Source organism: Calidris pugnax, unplaced genomic scaffold (assembly GCF_001431845.1).
Source record: "Calidris pugnax isolate Ruff unplaced genomic scaffold, ASM143184v1 scaffold376, whole genome shotgun sequence".
Lineage (NCBI taxonomy): Eukaryota > Metazoa > Chordata > Aves > Charadriiformes > Scolopacidae > Calidris > Calidris pugnax.
In genome coordinates, this window is record NW_015091140.1 from 387,152 (window position 1) to 408,573 (window position 21,422).

Below are 21,422 nucleotides of genomic sequence, written 5' to 3' on the forward strand. Positions count from 1 at the left end.
TGGTGAACCTCATGAGGTTCTTCTCTCCAGCCTGTCCAGGTCACACTGGATGGCAGCACAGCCCTCTGGAGTGTTGGCCAGCCCTCCCAGTTCAGTATCATCAGCAAAGTTGCTGAAGATACCCTCTGTCCCCTCGTCCAGGTCACTGGTTGCTGAGGATACCCCTCTGTCCCCTCGTCCAGGTCACTGATGAGTAAGTGGAACAGGACTGGGCTGAGTATTGACCCCTGGGGGACGCCGCTGGTTACAGGTCTCCAACTTGACCCTGCTCCATTAATGACAACCCTCTGAGTTCTGTCACACAGCCAGGACTCAATCCACCTCATCTAGCCCATACTTCCTTAATTTTCTAATGAGGATGTTATGGGACACAGTGTCAAAAGCCTTGCTGAAGTCTTCTAAGGAATAAACATTTTTGCAATATGAAGGGGATGTAGATTAAAATCTTACTGTAAATTGGTGGATAATATAAAATTGTGGGTGAAGTACAGTCAAGCATTGGAAGGAGTGGATTCCAGTCTCATTTGGTATTCATCCAACTAACTCATCACGTTTTACCAGCTGTCCTTTATAAGGTATCACTAATGCTCGAGTGGGCCTCGGAGACTCAGATTGCATGGAAAATTATACAACTGTCAGCACAGCTCTGCCCAGCGGGGGATCCAGTGTTGTTTTGCAAAATACCAGCTACATCCTGCTCCGTTTCCGTATTATTAGAATAATGAAAGTGAAACTAATCTGAACGAAAATATTTTTAAGGACAATTCAAGGAGACGCATATTGGTATTTTTTCATATAAAGTACTTCCATAGATGTTGGGGAGGTTCTTTTTATGAGCACTTAAATGGTAGCTTTTCATTATAATATAATCACTTCAAAGCAGGAAATCCCTTAGGCATAACTAAGAGCTGGGACCCACACTGCATCTATAGCTAGAAAAGCAACCAAAGAAAATATGAAGAAGAAACGGAAGCCTTGCAATCCATAGTAATGTCATGAATTTGCTCAGCATGCAAATATTACTAGACTCAGCATCCAGCACACTTTTAAAGCTCCACGCTGATTAATACATGAGTTGAGAAAACACTGGTAGGTCTAGTTTCACGACAGTAAAAGTAACATTTGAGTTATGCATAAAATGTCTTACCTTGAGAAGTTCAAGGCCTTTAAAACAGAGCTTCAAAAAGGCACTTTCAGTACAAGTGATTGATTCTACCAGTCCATAGGTGGCACATCAAATATTAACATGGGAAATGAATTGCTGAGAAAACTCTGAGCCAATTGCTACTTCTTATTTTCTAAATATTGAGTAAGCCAGTAAATTCAGATTTCACACAAAATATTTTGTATTAATATGTGTATAATTTTACCAAATTATAATGTGTCTGCTTCTAGGATACGTTTTTTTTTCCTCTGTTCCAGTAACTAGCTCACAAAATGACAAAGACTTTATGAAAATAAATTCTGAAAGAGCTTAACAAGCCTGGGCAGAATCAAATTCTACGGTCAAGTCCTCCTTCCTATTTCATTCATATTCACCCAGAATTCTTGCTTGGCAAGAATTTATTGGGTTTACTGAAAGAAAAAGTAGTGCCCTGCAGTAATGCTTATTCTCTTATACCTCATAAAACTGTGTAAAATGTGCAGCACTCCAAACTATAAAGAAATAGCTGAAGTTCAGTTGTGCTTCACCAAAAAAGAGGCTGGTTGGAAAAGCCACAGTGGCAAATTACGGGATTTCATAAAGATATTCCATGGGGGATCCATGGTTTGCTGCACATACCAAAAGAGAAAACTCTACGGGAGCCTCCACTACTTATCTCAATACTTCATTTGTAAATCATGTCTACATAAAATTAAAATTCCATTTCCATATAAGAAACTATTATGTTTCTGTCCTCTAAAAATAGTCATATCTTCAAAATATCCTCTTCACTGTATCTTAACTTTCTTTACTGTGCTTGGATAAAAGAAAAGCAATGATCAGGGACCTACGTCAAAACCTATGCTTATATTTGACATAAGCCTTTCAAGTTTTTCTGTTGAATTCTTACGGATACTTTCTCTCAAATGAGAATTTCTGAGTTTGACATGACATATTTCAGAGAGATTTCCTCCTAAAACAATTTTTCCAAGCAAAACAATTAAAAATAAGATGAAAACTTAGTGTGACTGGGAATTCCTATTATGTGATCTAATTTAAAATTAAAACCCAGCAGAGCCTTCATGATTCCAAGGCTATGCTGATTGCCATCTGAAGCTGGAGAGGTTTTTCCCTAATGCACAAGTGATGAAGTGCACGTAAGGCTTAGAGGAAAGTTACCTTATCTGAAGTATCAGAGATAGATTACTGCTGGAGTCAGCATGCCACACTAGTTGGATCCATACACCCTGTTCCGATATGAGGAATTAAGTTTCCCTGATGTCACAAATTGAACAGATAATGCAGTGAATGTTTCCTTTGAAGTTCACATTGACCAGGTAACCGCCAGAGTGAGTTGGCAAAACTTTACTGAAGTCACTCAAGTGGCCTCTGTTCACCCAGACCAAGACTTCATCTTTGACATTCTATAAACCACTAAGGGATATTTAAGATGCTGAATCCCCAGTGGAATATTTATAAATCAGTGTTTATTCTGTTATGTAAATATAGAGATCCTTCACTTCTCTCTGGAATTCCCCAGATGTGTCAGGGATGTGTCAGAATCACTGCACATTCTCTGAAGAGCTCATCCTCTCCTGTACAACAGCTATTAGGCTACAAGAAAAGACCCACAGACATCTGGAAATCCCAGACAAGTGGCAGGGTCTCATTTTCCTGCCTCAGCGCTCCTACTGGGAGCAATCCACAGGTAGGAAAAGAGGTCCTGTCTGAAGAACCAGATATTTGGGCAAGACTAGAAAATGGGAGAGATCAGTTACAAAATGTTCCATTTGCCACTAGTTACTCCAGATGCAAGATTGCACATGAATGCTGAGCGCTATTTGAGTTGGCTGCTCGTTTTAATACACAATCAGGTTAATAATCCTTTGCTGAAGAGGTACTGTTCACAGCTTTATAGTTTATAATGTTTAAGCAATACTGAGACTATATATGATCAAGTGTTGGACCATGAAGAATTTACTTGAAGACTAGACATTGATAGCTGCTCCTTTGGGAATCTTCAACTAGTGCAATTTATAATATCACACTATGTGATGCTATAATTGACATGTTTGTGATTACACCAATAATTCAAGAGTTTCCAGCATTTAAACAGAAGAGTTAACTGAATGATTAAATTTAAATAAGGAGAGAACGGAATAAAGCCAACACTTCTATCTTCTTGAAAAAGAAAATAAAAGGAACATCTTGGCTACTTTACAAGACAAGATAAATATTATAGACTCAAAGATTGTATCATTTCCAAAAGTGTTAATATTCCTTGGATATGAAAATGCAGTGATGAAAATAGAATTCTTAGAATTAAACAGAGTTTTACTTGCACTAAAAGAGAAAGAATTGGTGAACAGGAAAATTGCCTGAGGAGAGAGAAACATCCCACCACTGTCAATGTCAAGATTAGTAACCACAAAATCTACTTATTACATAATGATCCATAAAGTAACATAACGTGTATCTCAAAAGGTCATTTCTTATTCTCAAGACATCTAAATACCTGGATATTCTTCCAAAGCAACTAGTATGCACCTTCTTACCCTGAAGAGCATATATGCTAAAGCCTCTTTATAATGCCATAAAACAAGTGCTGATTGTTTTTGTCTGCCTTTTAAGGAAGAATTAATGCATTTAGCTGTTTGAATAAACAGCACCTCTTTTATTCTCATGCTAGCTTTAGCTATAGCTAGGCTGTTTTTATCTTCTTTCTGTTAAGACTCTTCTTCTCTTTTACTATTGTTGGGAATAATGGTAACACCATGAGAATTGTGTTCAGGTTTAAAACAAAAACCTCTGTCTTTCACTATCTGGAGAGCCCTTATGCAGAGTCCCAATTCAAGTGAAGGGAAGCGTGCTTACCTTCTGTTGGTGATGTCTTCAGATGTCTGCAGAGCCCCTCTGTTTCCCCATATGTCTCTTTAATTTTTACTACTGCTTCTGTTCCTCGAAGTTCCATGAGGGAGCGCAGTTCTTGCAGTGTGCACCCAAACTCTCCTGCATGGTTGGCCTCATTTCTTTGGTTCTTGGAATAAAAATCGCTATTTGTCATGTCACCCATTGTTGCTGATTATATTGCTCCACTCGTTATAGTTGATACAATCTTAAAACTGTTTAAAAATTGAAGGAAAGGAATCTTGAATTCCGACCTCAGAAATTAAAAAGAATCCAGTGTGTGTCCAGCGAGCGAGGTGGAGATGCCTCTGGCGTGGAAGGTGTCCCTGACTGCCTAGTGGTCCGCAGAACGGCTGCTTTCAAGGCTGCAGACCAGCTCCACTCCATTCACCATTTCCCATTATGCTGCACCCAAGCTGTAGAATCTACATGGTCATTTCTTCCTCTGGACCTTTGGGAACAAACAGAAAAAGATTCATTACAAAAGCGAGCAATAACGCTTTACAAAGGTGATTCCTAATTTATTCTATCGTTGCCGTTTGACTCATCATTGAAGAAAAGCTCTGCAGAAGCACTGCAGATGGCCTGTAAGATGCTGCAGGTAGTCAGAGCTAGCACCGACAGCAGGGATAACGCTGGCTCAGATAAAGCTCTCTGCAGCTGAAGCACCAATAGCAGCCTTGCTTACTTTAATCAAGTCCCAAGAGCAGCCACTAAATGAGATGGCTCATGAATATTAATAAGCAAGCGACTAGGCCGGTATGCAAGATGCACCTCCGGTGTGTGCTCTGCTTCACACAGCCACATCAATCTTTCATCTGACAAGAACAAAGACGCTCTCGTAAAGGCTACAAGGTAACAAAAATTAGTTAAACGCCACTAGTTTTCATAATGGGCTAAAGCAAGACCGTTTTTCAGTGCAAGGACAGTAAAACTGGTGGATAAACTAGAGCCAGCGTCACAAATGCAGAATACATTTAAATACATCTTGCAGCCTTGCCTTGTGTGAAAGGAAGGACATCCCAGAGAGGAGACAGAACACACAAGTGCCCGGGTTTGAGCCGGCAGAGCCAGGTCTCACCCAGGGCAACTGTTGGGCCACCTTCCTTCAGCAGGGGCTGTGACCCCCCCACCCCTACAACCTGCACAGCGAAAAACCTGTGAGCGTGGACCCAACACACACACATGTACACAGGGTGGTGTCAGGTTTTCTCTTTTCTTTTTTATATTTTTCTTTCTTTTTTTTCCCTCCCCCTGGTGTTGAACAAGTCACATTTGGACCACCTGGGAGACAGCTGATTACTTGCTAAAACCAGCCTTTAAAACCTGCTTCCCCTTCCCATATTCTAATGAAGTTGGTTTAAATACTGCTGAAACCAGCTATTATATTTAGCACGGAGAGTTTTAACAGAGATTAAAGGTTTCTTTCTTGCCTCAAGTGGGTTAATGCGTACGCACTGCCTAATCTATAGCTCTCAGAATAGTTTTCTTATAAGAAAAATGATCTTTAAAAGAGCACACCATCAGCCTAATGACTGAATAACCTGGCACAGTCAAAGTGCATATTTGGAACTGTGTAGGTACAGCAATACACAGTGGAAATGAGTACACACATGAAGAGGATCCCTAAGTGTTTCAAGTCCCAACTGTATATTTGTGCAATAATTTTAATCTCCTGCCCACATATAGTTAATATAACACGTAGGCTTGGTATTTCCACGGATCTAACTGCACTGCCACCGCTTTGCATGCAAGAAAGATCAGGCCCACTTTATTAATTCCTCTTTGCCCACAGTGACATTATCTGCTTTGGAGCTGTCTAATATACCTTGTTCAATTAGACAAACCAAACCTCTACCTGCCCTCTCATTTACAGATAAAGACTCAACATCCCTTTGATTTCTGTGGAGGGAAAAAAAAAAGAAGAAAGAAATACCAAAGTTTCACTACAATATTACAGAATGCAATTAAATTAGCGGTCAACTGCTACATACTTCTTCTGCTTATCCTATTTATTGATATATATTCTAGTGCTAAGAACTTCTCCCAACCTTGATTTCACATATTGCTTTTCAAGTTCACGAGAAAAGAAGAATTTCAGCACAAAATGCGGCTTACAGTGAGCAATAAAGAGAAACTGGAAATAGTAATTAAAAAGGGTCTTTAGCAATAACCAAGCAATAGCCAAGGAGGAGATACTGTGCTCTGTCAACAACACTCAGCTTTCCATGCTTGCAGGCTGGGCAGTGCTCGCAGTATCAACTCACTTCTAGAGAATTCCCTACGTATAGCATGCAGAAAAGACTTTACTCACTAGTGCTTTATCTGTTTTTAAGCAGGATGGATCCGTATTCTGAACAGAAATAAGATCAGCCTGTAGCGTTATTTTGGAGAAATTGCAGGGTAGAAATGTCACAGATGCCCAGTAAAACAGATTTCATCCTAAGAGGCACTGAATCACCACAGTCTGCACTGATGATGTGCCCCCCCCTTTCCTAAAATCAGCATTTCAGACTCTTCCTGGTTTCATCTCTGATAAGTTGCTGCCGACAGCCACATCAAAAAAGCAGGCTCAGACTTGATCACGAGAAAGAATACCCAGAAAAATGTTGTGAAAAATAAGGCATCATTAATAATAATGAACAGCTAAAATGACAGACTGCTATTTACTTCCACTGGGCAAAAAAGAATCTCTTCCTAAGATAAGTAAACTTCAAGACCTTGAGCACTGGGTGGCTAAAACAGCCATGATGTTAAAAAAAAAGAAAGCCATTCACCTAACGGAGAATTTATAGGGCTTTGCCAATCCTGTGGCCTTTTTAAACATTCCTCTAATAAAATAAAATTGTTCTTACACTGTTACATAACTCCACGGTGAAAAGACAACTATTAGTATTTTCTGAGGAGAACCATCTACCCATGTAATTCGTGCTGCAAAGGGTACTAAACTCAGGATCAAAGATGTTTTCTGCATGATTTTTTCCTGTGGGATGTGTCCACCACTCTCAATCAAAGCATCTCTTTTGACTCACTGTGCCATCACTATACATTAATGTATTTGCTGCTATTCTTAGAAACTCATTGTCATTTGTCAGCCACAGCAAGACAGTGTTGTTGCTTTTTAGCATGTTTGAGTCATTTGCCTGCTTAATTTTTTATTTCACCTTCAATTAAATATTAATCAATAAACAACAAATATGAAGTCTACGCTTCCTTCAGTGCTTTAAAAACGTATCACTCAGAGTTCGTGCTCTTCATGATTCACCTGATGTTACAACACCAGGGAAACACCATCCCACGTTTTTGAAAGGCAAATGGTAAAATACAAAGAGCACAAAACATGACTAACGTTATTCACTGATAACACATCTCTCTAATCCCCTGGAATAAGATATGCAGGCTTCATTCCAGCCTTCAATCTCTTTTATGAAAAGGCCAGGAACTTTGCCAGAACATGTACCAGGTCACCATGACTGACACACGACCACCCCACCCTTCCCAAGAGGTTAATATTCCTCTAACAGGAGCTGAGGAATAGAAATCTTGAGACTTGAGGCATGAGAAAATACTCTCCCATCAGCTGGACTATTGGCTCTGCATCTCCAAAATGGATCAAATTGCTAGAAGTGGGTGACGTTTAGAGTCTCTTCTACAAGAAATGCAAGTGTTGCACTAGCTTTGGGTAGGGGGTTTTGTTTGACATTTTGGGGGAGGAGGAGGTTAGGGAAGGGATTATTTTACAAAACATACTCAAAATACTGATATTTTTTTTTTTTTTCAATATCTGGATGTAATACAGGTGAAATCCTGATTTTTAAAAAGCTGGCACCCCAGGGATGCTTCCATTAGTATAGGGCAAGTCTGCATAACTAGTTGACAAAAAGATAACCAGTGGTGCTTGAAACCAATCCCACTGCTATGGGTCTAAACTGGCTGAGGAATAACATCTCCAACAGTCAAAGGGAACAAGGCTGAGCCAGTGGTGCTTGAAACTAATCCCACTGCTATGGGTCTAACTGGGTGAGGAATATCATCTCCAACAGTCAAAGGGAACAAGGCTGAGCAAACCACACGTTTCAGCAGAAGGTGCATTGCACCAGAGATGGGAAATAGCCAGGGAGCTCAAGGACTTCTCCCTTTCTTGTCAGAGGAGCCCTGACCCCCTCAGAGCTTCCAGCCCCAAATTTCTCAAACTCTTTAACCCAAAGTCTGCTCAGTCTCTTCCCATCCAAAGACCATCATCTATAGTGTGGTCCAATGGTTTTCATTTATAACCAAATGCCTCCCCGGCCACAAAGAGCCATTGCCCTCAAATCCTAGAGCAGCTTTGGACACCATTCAGCACACAACCGTTTCCTCCTCAGTTACATGCACCTGGTATCACCATTCTCCACGACCCAGTCCTCCATAGACATGTTCAGCAAAAGAGAAATAAAAGCCTCCAGTAACTTAAAAACTACTTTCATGCACAACGTTACGCTATTCTTCCAAAAGCAGTAGCTTTTAGTTTCCTCCTCAGTTACATGCACCTGGTATCACCATTCTCCACGACCCAGTCCTCCATAGACATGTTCAGCAAAAGAGAAATAAAAGCCTCCAGTAACTTAAAAACTACTTTCATGCACAACGTTACGCTATTCTTCCAAAAGCAGTAGCTTTTAATGAAGATTATTTCTTTTTTTTCTCACCAATGCGTATGAAACAAGCTTTAAAAACAAGAAATTTGAGCAATGAAGATTGTTTTTTTTCCTCACCAATGTGTCTGAAACAAGCTTTAAAAACAAGAAATTTGAGTAAAAAAAATTCCTAAACTGTAGTTTGAAAAACAACAGTACCCTGTGGACAAAAAGACAAAATAGTGACCCACCTACATTCACTTCAGGCAGAAAAAGACTCCACATACTAGAAAGCCTAAGTAAAATACTATCCTTATTTTTCTCATTAAAAAGTCAGAATAAGTCTTCACCCTGCTCTGGGATTTTGTTTGTCAAAGATGTCATGAACTTTTGTTGTACAAATGCACCACAAACTTGAATTATTTGTTGGTTGGTTTTTTTCTTCCACAGTGGCTGTATCTTGGGGAACGGGCTACCATTCCTGTAGAGCCCAAGTCAAATATTTTTCATCTTCTAGCTGCTTAGAGGAAATGCATGCCAATTAAAACAGAAGCAATTTGGATGAGCTAACTGCAGGCCTGCTGGGAAAACTATTCTTTGATTTCCCTAATCAGGAAAAGTCTCATCTTGGAAGCTTGTAAATATTTTCACAGTGTGTTAGAATGATTTCTAAGTAGATATGATCCCCGTCTATCCTGACACCTGATTTCATTTGGACTTCTATTGGCAGAATAATTAGTAGCAAGGTAACAAACCAGATTTCACCAGATCAGAATCTCAAGAGTTACATTTCACAGTCCTTAAAGGTCTGAATAAATAATGGATTCATGATGACTCCAAAAATTCAGGATATCTTCATAAATAGACTGTTTTCTCTAAATTGTTGCCTAAGATTATGCTAATTCGGATCTCAAAATCTGATGATGAAGGAATTGCCTACATTACAGGAGGAAGGATGAAAAGGTAATCACTTCTTAATGAGTTGGCAGAGGAACAGGCAGGGCAGAGACACCAGCAAAGCCCAAGTACTACTCACCTATCACCCAACTGGGAAAGTGGTACGCAGAGCTGGTTCCCACTACATCAAGCAGGGGGAATGTCCCAGACTGGACTCAGCAACTCAGACCGCTTGGACCTATAGAGAACCCCCAAAGTAAGGTGGGGGCAAAGCACTGGAAGCGTCACATTTTAGTGAGTAGCAGCTATTTAACCAGATTAATCTATACTCATTGGATTAGAGATACCATTCCTTGAGGAAACAGAATTGGAAGCAGATTTAAGGGAATTTTCCCTTGGTTCTGACCAGTATCATCCGAGATGTTGGTTTTTTTGAGACTACAGCTCCTCAAATTCTGATGTGAAGTGTGGGCGGCAACCAGTTGGCAACATAATGCAGAGGATGAAAAACTCAGGGCAGCCCTTCGCAAGGTAGAAACCATAACCTGCTCTGTAGAAATCTCCAGATAAGCAAAATAAATCAAACATGACCCAGTTGTACCACCCTTTACAATTTCTTCTTCTTTTCATGTCAAAAACAAAATGTCCATCCATTTGTGAATATAATCTTTGTGGACCAGAATGAGAAATGGGTTGTCTATCCAAGCTGTTAATGAAGCTAATCAAACTCACCCAAAGATGCTCAAACTCACACTCTCTTAACACAAATACTGACTTTGAAGTTTAATTATCAGGAATGCACAAGATGCAGAAGGAACTAAAGAAAAACACCATTTGAATAAAAGCAGGTTGGCACCTTCACAAGTGTGAAATTTTTGTTTAATACCAGGAAACAGAGAGTAGATAAAGGAAGAGAAACTGAACTCGGTAGCTAAGTGTTGTCTGAAAATATTCCTAACTTCTTCACTACATTTCTTAATGACTTTCAAGTTGCATTAACTTGTACATAATTCATTCATTATTAGCACACAGGAATGAGACATTTGTACATTCCATCTATAAAAAAATAATCAGAATTTCTTCTATGATTCTTCATTCAGTTGTTGTTCTAAGACTGGAATAGATTTCCCCTGATAATATGAAGACACGAAGACAATAAAGTTCATGTATTATTTTAAAAAGATTATAATCCCTGAAGTAACAATTGTTTCAGACCTTTCAGCATGAATCCACGCTTCCAGCCAGCCTGCACTTTTTGTACATGATTTGCTATCAGGTAAAAGAAATAAAAAGGACTCTATGCCTCCTGTAACATACTGTTGTTGTGACACTGTCATAAAATAAATTTTTACTAAAGAGGCATAAAATTTCATTGATTTCAGTTATACAATAAGGCTATCTACTTAGGATTTTTATCAAACAGAATCAAACTCTTTCACAAATTAGATGAAATTTTTTTCCATGTTGTACCTGAAAACTGAGGTAAACTGAAAATAACAATTGTGAAATAAAACTCCAGTGCCTGACTACAGTGTACAGTTATTCAGTCTACAATTTGATACAAAGTCTGTTTTCCACCATTACTCTTCTAAATGGTTACAGAGAAGCCAAATGAACTACTGACAGGAACAAAAATACTATTAAAGGAATCAATTCAGTCCCATTAAAGTCAATGAAATGGCTCTATCAATGACTTCTGGGGGATTGGATCAGGTCCTGCAGATGAAACCCTTCCTTCTCCGACGCCAGAATTCCACTCTTTATGAATACTGTGAGTAGACAGAGTGCAATAAGAAACCAAATCATGTTTATTATGGCTCCTCACCGAGCACTTGTCAGAGTTAGGAGAGATTCCTGTCTTTGCTCTGCAGCCCATCAGCTCTGCTGGACAGGAACCTGCTCTGCCTGGGAGAGAGCCCCACGCTGCATTACACATCCCTGCTGGAAAGCCACCTCCTGTCCAAGGACATTTTTCTAGTCAGGTCTGCACTAGCCACAAGTTTTAAGAACCCTCTGTCATTTCTTGCGAATACTAACATGAATTTATTTTGTTTTGCTTTCAGTGACAAAATGAAAGGTTATTTTTCATTAGCTATTTATTCTCCCAAGACTCTAATTCCCCACTGCAAAGCAGTTATTGGATTTCTTTTATTCACTACCTTCCTACACAGTACATATTCCTGCTCCTCAGGGTTGTACTTTTGGCACTGATCAAAGACCTAGTCTACATAGCTATATGTACAAGCTATATAAGCTTTAGAAAAATTATGGTTTTGTGTATAGCTGCACTGATTTTATACAGAGACTAACACAGCACAGATGTTCCAAGGAAGGCCAACTTCCAAACCACATTATCAACTTAATCGAAAACAAGGTGGAAAAAAGCTCAGGACTTCAGATATTCAGGTATCGTTAAATAAAGCAGATGTGAAAAAATAATCTAAAGCACTACAACCTGCTCAGCTAAGGACCATATCCCAGCACAGACCCAGGACCCAGCACAGAATATTGCAGCAGTTACAAGGCAGGGGAGCCTTTTTTAGCAGAAAACCCCCCAAAGATGCATTATCCAGTGATGTTACGGAGAGATCGATCGATTGGGTATGAGCTTATCAGCACTGTCTGCAGGACAAAATTTTCAAAATTTCTTCAACTGGGCTTAGATGTCCTCCCCCCCCACCCAAATGTTACGCTACAGTCCATTACAGTATCAACCCATGGGATAAGGATGAAAAACCCTATATAAAAAAACCCAAAAAACAAACCCACTATTCAGATATTTTCTCTCCTTCATTAAAAGCAAATTATTGAAACATAACCACTAAAAAGATGAGGCATTCTACATTTGTCCTTCATTAATGCTTTTTAAATATCATCAGATTCCTTAAATCTAGAAGCTGAATTACCAGGTGACCTTTACCATCGAGAAGGTATCAGCTTGAAGCATGCAATTTCAAGGGATTTTGAGAAGTCTGTGCTTTAACAGGCTATGTGCCTGGTATCTGATTATATCTCATGTTAATCAGCAAATTCTCCAGAACATCTTAAGAGAAGTAGGTTATCTAGCCCCGTACAATAAACAGGATCTTCAGCTTGATAGAGACTGATTAAATACAGCTGGCAGTCCTACTCTACCCCACACTACCAAAAACTTTTGGACTTTAGTTCCATCTCTGTTCAGAAGTGACACTGAATTTGGCTCCTAATTTTATTTTTTTTTAAGTCCATTACTAATTATTTCATTATAAAAATACTAACTGGCCTCTCTATCTAATCTTCATAGCTTAAGATGAACTCAACCCCCAGTTGCTTTGAGAGTTCTTAAATGGTAGCAAAAATATTTCCAATACGGGTTAGAATTTTGTCACAACAGTAGTCTCAAATACTTAAAGGAGGTCAGAATGTTATTATTTTTAAAATAAGCTGGAGACAAATGGAGGCCTTTTCCTGCTTTAGATAGAGCAAGAAGAGCACATCTATACTTCCAAGGAAGCTCAATGAAAGAGAGCTCATTAATGTGAGATCTAATTCTGATGGATTGCTTTTATGAGAGTTCTTAAATGGTAGCAAAAATATTTCCAATACGGGTTAGAATTTTGTCACAACAGTAGTCTCAAATACTTAAAGGAGGTCAGAATGTTATTATTTTTAAAATAAGCTGGAGACAAATGGAGGCCTTTTCCTGCTTTAGATAGAGCAAGAAGAGCACATCTATACTTCCAAGGAAGCTCAATGAAAGAGAGCTCATTAATGTGAGATCTAATTCTGATGGATTGCTTTTACTAAAAGGTGACAGGTATCATATTTTTCATAAGTATGGATCTATAGGATAACAGATAGAAATCCATAACTGGTCAGCTGCAGCAACGTGCATTTTGTTGTGTCCTCTGCTGAACTCTGGAGGTTAAAGGGCCTAAACAAAATCCTGCTCTGTCAAGTGACATTTCTTAACAGCAGCTCAACTTGCAGTGATGAAACCAGAATAAAAACGGAACCTCTGTCAGCAAACTTAAGATGAACTCAACCCCCAGTTGCTTTGAGAGTTCTTAAATGGTAGCAAAAATATTTCCAATACGGGTTAGAATTTTGTCACAACAGTAGTCTCAAATACTTAAAGGAGGTCAGAATGTTATTATTTTTAAAATAAGCTGGAGACAAATGGAGGCCTTTTCCTGCTTTAGATGGAAGCAAGAAGAGCACATCTGTACTTCCAAGGAAGTGCAATGGAAGAGAGCTCATTAGTGTGAGATCTAATTCTGATGGATTGCTTTTACTAAAAGGTGACAGGTATCATATTTTTCATAAGTATGGATCTATAGGATAACAGATAGAAATCCATAACTGGTCAGCTGCAGCAACGTGCATTTTGTTGTGTCCTCTGCTGAACTCTGGAGGTTAAAGGGCCTAAATAAAATCCTGCTCTGTCAAGTGGCATTTCTTAACAGCAGCTCAACTTGCAGTGATGAAACCAGAATAAAAACGGAACCTCTGTCAGCAAACATGCTATACAGGTCAATGGGTTTGTACCTGATGAACAGTTAGTGCTTCTTAAAAGGAAAACACCCCAGAAATTACATCCAGCACATGAAAGTGCCAGTGGCTGACTATTTTACTAAAACCATCTCTTTAAATAACAATATTCCCAGCACGGATGATTACTTAAGAAGTGACAGAGTTTCTTCTAGAACCTACTGGAAATACTTTGCAATGCACAGAATTTACAGCCAAGATTAAATCCAAGCATTTTTCATAGAGAAGTCCTTTCCTATTTTAACATCTAATTCCAAACTTCTATAGTATGATCAGTGTTGACACTCACATCGCTAAGAAAGAAGCTCAAAATTCTACACAGCAACCCAAGGGAAACTACTCAGGAAAACACAAACAAATAAAACCCTTAAAAACCATAAATGGACTTGCTATACTGCTTTTTCTGTTCTTCTGTCGGCATCTATCATATAACTCAACCAACATTAGCAGTAAAAAGACTTAGTTGACTCCTGTTGGCCATCTCACTCTTTAAAAGAAGTAAAGAAAATCGGAGAATATTAACAGATCTTTAGCCAAAAGAGAGGAGAGCCACAGCACGGCCATACAAGAATAGAATCAGATTGCTGTATTTAGCCAAAAATGCTCTATTTCAGCCTTATACATACAATAATGTATTTTCAAAACTGATCGAGAAATCCATTTTTGCAGGGGATGTACTCCATTCTTATATTTTTCAGGGGTTAAAAAAAAAATTCTCCTTTGCTAGCAGCAGGGCCAGCCACTGCAGAGTAGGAGAAAACAGGGTGGCAGCTGAAGTCAGACATGGTTATTGTCAGACAGCACTTGGCATATGAGTGTTCGGCAGTTGAAATGCTGGAGCATCACCCACATCTCCAAGAGAAACAGCTGGCCCAGGGAAAGAAGTTAAAAAACCCCCAACAACCACAAACCAAAAACCACCCTGAAACCAAAAAACCACCCCAAACAAACTAAGATTGGAGGCTGCACTTGCAGCCCTATCTTCTGCCCTCTTGCTTTCACGATCAGAGGCATCTTATTGACATCTTATTATAGTAATAAGTAAAGTTCTAAAGTCATGGAACTAATACTGCAGCTTTTAGAACAGCACCATTGGTTGTTAATGGGATCCAGAAAATCCAACTTCCATGGTAAAGAATAGAAGCAGAATAATGAAACTGAAAGAACACAAAATATGAAAGAAAATAATCTGGTTGTTAAAATAAATACAATATATTGTTACTTAATGAGGGAATAGAAATATATATAAGTGAAATTGAAACATGCACATTTTTCACATGTACTATTTCCGTAATGGCTGGAAAGGAAAACTGCATGCTCTGATCTATTTTTCTGAAAAAATATATATTTTTTTTTTGTTAAAGGTAAAAGCTTCCATGATAAAGAATAGAAGCAGAATAATGAAACTGAAAGAACACAAAATATGAAAGAAAATAATCTGGTTGTTAAAATAAATACAATATATTGTTACTTAATGAGGGAATAGAAATATATATAAGTGAAATTGAAACATGCACATTTTTCACATGTACTATTTCCGTAATGGCTGGAAAGGAAAACTGCATGCTCTGATCTATTTTTCTGAAAAAATATATTTTTTCTTTTTGTTAAAGGTAAAAAGAACTTTTGTATCTTTTGCTTTAAAAAAAAAAAAAAAAAGGCCAAAAGTCTGGTTGTTAAAATAAATACAATATATTGTTACTTAATGAGGGAATAGAAATATATATAAGTGAAATTGAAACATGCACATTTTTCACATGTACTATTTCCGTAATGGCTGGAAAGGAAAACTGCATGCTCTGATCTATTTTTCTGAAAAAATATATATTTTTTTTTTGTTAAAGGTAAAAAAAACTTTTGTATCTTTTAACAAAAAAAAAAAAAGCCAAAAGAGAATTTTTACATAAGATCAGGCTATTTTTTTCTTGACATGGGATGCTTTTTACATAAAATCAGGCTATTTTTTTCTTGACATGGGATGCAGTTCCCTCAAATGAGAGCAGAGACCTAATTATAATTAACAGCTGCATTTGGTGCTATAAGGATTTTGTTGTTGTTGTTGCCAGAGTATTTCAAGGCAAGAGACCATTTCCACTTTGCCTGGGTAGAACCACAACATGGTTATACACAGCACGAGGATGTCAGCCATCCTGAATATTTTAATTTTGCTAGGCAGGATTTTTAAGCAAATAGCTATTCTGAGCCAACACATCTCCTTGAGGAGGACACATAAATCCAGCAGGTGCCAGTCACAGACAGACCAAGTGGTTTACTCCAACCATAGATCACTCACACACGACACCACGGCTTCCCATCAGTAATATTACCAGTAATACAGGTCTGGTAAAGCCACACCAGCCATCAAGGCTTTCTTTTAAGCTCAGGTTGTTCTTAAGTTCACCCTGCCTCCCATCTAGTTACATCAGTCACCTGCAATGAAACAATCCAGGCCTTCATGTCTACTCCTTATGCATTTGCAAATATCCTGTATTTCTCACTATATAGTCTCTGTATAGCTTCCCTATGGGCCCATCTCTGGAGTATCTCCCTTTAGATGCCCATCTCACAGGGCATTCAATTGCCATTCGCTTCTAGTAGTAAAGTACCCCACTCTGAAGCAGTGCTCCTCTGCAGAGGAGAAAATAACTGTTCCATACTGGCCGTGGCCTGTTCTTTATCTTCCTTGTTCATGCCTCTAAATTTAACGAGGAATTATGTGAAAACACATCATGTAACTGCCTTACCTACCTCTTGAGATCAGGTATCTAAATGTATAAAAACCAAGCCTATCCTGCTGCACACCTGTGCATTACATAGCATGCCTAAAAATACTCATATGTGCCTCAGAATTCAAAGACAGCCTGTGAAAGCATATTAAATTTAAAATCAAACTTTAAGAGATTATAAATAACTGAAAAGTGAAGTTACCGCTATTTTAACACCACTAGTACATTTATTAGAATTAAGTTCCTATAAAACTTTGCATCTGTTTAAGTCTCCTTTGTGCCACAGAACTCTCATTGCATAATTATGCAAGCACCACAGTTACAGAAAAATCATCCTTTAGCTTTGCTACATCTTATGGAAAACAAGTTACATGGTAGAACACAAAAGCCATCTTTCTTCAAAAACATATAGCTGTATTGTACTCCAAAAAAAATCCACACAAATAATTTTTATAGTTACAACAAAATGCCCAGCTTTATAAAATGTCCCTTTAAAAAGGTGAAATTACCTGTCTTTGCTACTAACGATAGATCCAAACCTTGACAGCTTTGAACTCCAGCTTCAAAGGCAAATGTCCTCCACCATGAGCATGTGCAGGTTTTGCAAGTAATATAAAGTTAAAACAATATAGTGCAAGTAAAACTACTTGCAGTAAAGACTGATTAGAGTCTCCTTCCAGGTATTCAAGAGCAGAGACAAATGGGGCTGGAGGGGAGTGAACAATCACCTGGTCCATCCCCCACCTGAAAGCCAGGGCAGGTCGTTAGCTGCCTTATTGCCATCACCTGCCATGAGAACCACATGTGATTATTATTCTCTTTAATCAGGGGAGAAGGAAGGGAAGCACTCATATAAGATAGAATCTAACATCTGCCATGAAATTTTTAATCTACAAGAAAATCAAATATAAACATATGTTCTCCACAGTGATTTATAACCAGGACCACCTTAACCACGATGAAAGAGAAGCAGAGCTGCTGGAGAGAGAAGGCAGCACCACGTAAAGCCATGTGAAAAGATGAGAGAGGAAAAAAAAAAAATCCCCGCAGGACTCGGTTGTACAATAGAAACTGTCAGCCAAGGTCACTCTTAAGAAAGAGAGCAGCCAAAAAGGAGGTTTTAAATCTCAGTGGGCATTAGCTGAAAGACATACAGTGATGTTCTGCAGTGATTTTAAATAGGACATCCACAAAGGATTAAAAGTATACTTATACCAGTCGACGCTATCAAAATACAAAATTTTTCTAGATGCTCCCTGCACAGATTATTCTCACGTACAGAGAATCAAGAAATTGTTTTGGAAAAGACATTAAAAGCTACAGTTTTACAGAAATCATAGGTACGCACTGCATAAATATCTCAGCCACAAGAATGGCATTGCTCCTTTCTACTGAAAAATCTGAGAAAGATGAGAAACACTTAACACTGCTGGAAGAAAAAGCAAAGAGCCAACTAAACCCACTGCGTTAGAGCAGCCAGACCGAGGAGGTGGCTGCAGAGGGCAACGTCCCCATTTGATTGCAGCTCCTTCTAATTGGTAATAAACCACAACACCTGGCTCATGGGAAGGCACTTTCTGGACACACATATGGATACAAAAGCTGACACATAATCAGCTCATTAATCCTAAAAATTAATTGGAAAGAATAAGACGAGTTTGGGGAGAGAAATTTCAAAAGCAAACTGTACTTTACATTCAGCTTTAAGGAAAGCATTAATTTTAGCAAGCGGTTTCAATAGGGGAAGAAAAAAAAATCACTCTTCCCTCAAAAATGTATATGGTACAGACGCTACTCTTTTTCTGCTTCACAGCAGCAACATTTGGAAAACTACTTAACCTTTCTATTTTTATCTGGGTGCATTCAAATTACCAATAATGTACAACATGCTGTAACAAAACCACTGATGTAGGGTATAATTTTCCCTCAAGCACATTATCCTAGCTGGTGGCTCAGAAAAATAAGCTGATAAAACAGCAGCAGACATCAATTGATGGATAAAAAGTGATCACAGCTATGTAGAATGTTGCTGCCCAACCTTAAAATCATACAATTAGCCAAAAAATATAAGCGGTAGGACAGGACACACTAACAACCATACATTATCTGTGGGGTCATCATAAAAATCCTCCTACAAATGCTTTTTTAAATAGACCATCAGATTATCGCCTCATAATTTAGCTATTAACACACAGATTTATTTTAAAGCCATCAGCATGGCTGGTACTTTTATTAAATATCTTCTTCCTTGTCAAGTTCAATTGGGATCTCATCCTAACCATGATGAGCTTTTAATTTTCTGTTCTATTAATAGCAACTTAAAAATAAAATGTTCTCTTTTGAAACTACAAAGCTGTAGCTTCTTTAGGAGCTGCAAGGGGGAAGAGAGATTAATCTTCCCACTCCGCATCTCTTAAGCTACATTAGCTCGCTGCATATATGGGGAAAAAAATCAAGAGAACAAGTAACAAATAAAAATTTTCTTTACGAGTATCTTAACTATAGCTCTATACAAGGAATTATTGTGGCTACAGAGCAGTAATAAACTATCATAACACAGGAAATAAATACTTAAAGAATTTCCAAGTAGGTTTTGAATCATTCTCAGCAACTCTCTTGCCGGTCATCAATAGATAATAGATTAATTAATGACATAATTAGCTGCAGGATACATAGACTTCTATCCAGCAAAGCCCTTCAGCAGATACTCAAATTTCAGCACAACCGGGGTCCTCATTAATTTCCCAGCAAATGAGGGATGATGGAAAGCCAGAGCTGAGCATCGTGGCACTCCCTGGCCATCTGACACACGGATGGGATCGTTCCAGCTGCTCTTCTTCTGGTGCCTCCTTCAAGTAGAGGCAGAAGGAGAAGGCACAGACAAAATCGTTCACAAGCACTCTCTTGGGTCAAGTACCAACACTATTAATACAAAGTCCACGTGCTACAGCGCTCACTTTTATCATCATACTGCAGTGCTGCTTTCACTTGTAAGAAATTAAATCAGCAGCACCAAGTCCTGGGCTGTTATCAAAATCAGAGGGCCCTAATATCTGCCCAAAAGCAAAAACTCTAACAAACTACCTTTGCTGTGATGCCCACTCACAGCACCGCAAGCCAGACCAGTGAGTGTTGTACCCACACAGTGCTGGAAGGCGAACTGCCTTTGCTGTGATGCCCACTCACAGCACCACAAGCCAGACCAGTGAGTGTTGTACCCTCACAGCGCTGGAAGGACCTGAGGGACCTGCTCTTGGGCTTTTCCACCAACCCCTCCGACCTTCCCGCCTTCCCAGTTTACAAACTGGGATACAATCCAGGCACTGGGCTCCTTTGAGATGTATTTTCTGTAACTGTCTAACTGCTTGTGACCTTTCTTTCAGGATATAGGCCTTGCCACAGCTATTCAAGCCTATCTTTATCTAAAGATTGGAACACTGAAATGTGTTTTAATGAGGGATAAACTGAGACCATCTGGATGTCTCAGCTGCTACAGAGCATGATTGTTTGCTGATTTTAACCATGTCTCTCGCAGAGAACATAGACCTGTGTTGCACAAAGTGCACTAGCTCAGCTTGATTTCTCCTTGTAATCAAATGTGTTGATCTAAAATCTATTTCCAGCAAATTACTTGTCTGTTTTGGGAACAACTCCCTCCTCATCTCTTAACCACGGTGATGGGGATAAGCAGAGACAATTGAGTTGAAAAGGTATTTTTGTCCAAGGCTGACAGCAAGCGCTCTCAGTGAAATCTCCCATTTTGGAATATGACCACCATTTATTCATGAACTACAGCCCAGATGTCAACTTTCTGGAGGTTGTTTTAAGACCTTGAATTTTATTTTCTTTTTTTTTTTTTTCCCTCCCAATGTCAACTTTCTGAAGGTTGTATTAAGACCTTGAATTTTCTTTTCTTTTTTTTTTTTTTTCCTTCCCCACCTCGTATTTTTCTTTATAACATACATTTAGTGTAAAAAATCTGGTAATTAAATTGTCATTTTTATATGGTGTTGGCATTCGGTCAATTTGCATTTCTTTATGTACATTTTTCATTTGTAAATGTATACTGAATCACAGACAACTATATGTAATCAAACTTAAATATACATTTTGTTGACCTTGTATACATTCCACAAGATAAAACAATGACTCTATTGGGAGAGGTAAAGTAATGAAACCACTCTTTTCTTTTTTGGTAGTTTAACTTCCCATCTCTGAGTACAGCCTGGTCATAAAAGTGGCAGCACAGCACAAATGGAGCAGCAAAAGCCTCTTCCCACAGCCCCACAGAGCGCTGCCTTTTTCTGTATTACCTAGCTGTGAGATAAGCATCTTAGTTTTACGTTGCTCAATCAAACTGCACCACTTGTCTGCAATTACCCAGCAATTTTAGCTTAGCATAAATCTATGATGGTAGCAAAGGGGGGCTTTCCACGCTGCCTGCTGCTCCTTTCTGCCAGCAATGCTAATGAGTGGCCAGCAGTGGGGTGAAAATATCAAACTGCACTTTTATTTGCCAGCCAAGGTCTACACCTGATCACACAGGACAAAATGCTGGGATTTTAGTCTCTCAAGTTAAATTTTTCCACTTTGTAGGAAAAA

The 21,422-nt window shown here is 38.8% G+C and overlaps 1 protein-coding gene across 3 annotated transcripts in view; it reads right to left on the reverse strand.

Moving 5' to 3' along the window:
• The window catches only part of ATP2B2 (ATPase, Ca++ transporting, plasma membrane 2), a 270,013-nt gene that overhangs the window by 197,138 nt on the left and 51,453 nt on the right, over nt 1-21,422 (reverse strand). For all 3 annotated transcript variants that reach the window (XM_014958671.1, XM_014958670.1, XM_014958668.1), the window contains exon 2: nt 4,019-4,502. In XM_014958671.1, coding sequence (XP_014814157.1) covers nt 4,019-4,217 — 199 coding nt within the window. In that variant the 5' untranslated portion in view covers nt 4,218-4,502. The remainder of the gene's footprint in view (nt 1-4,018; nt 4,503-21,422) is intronic.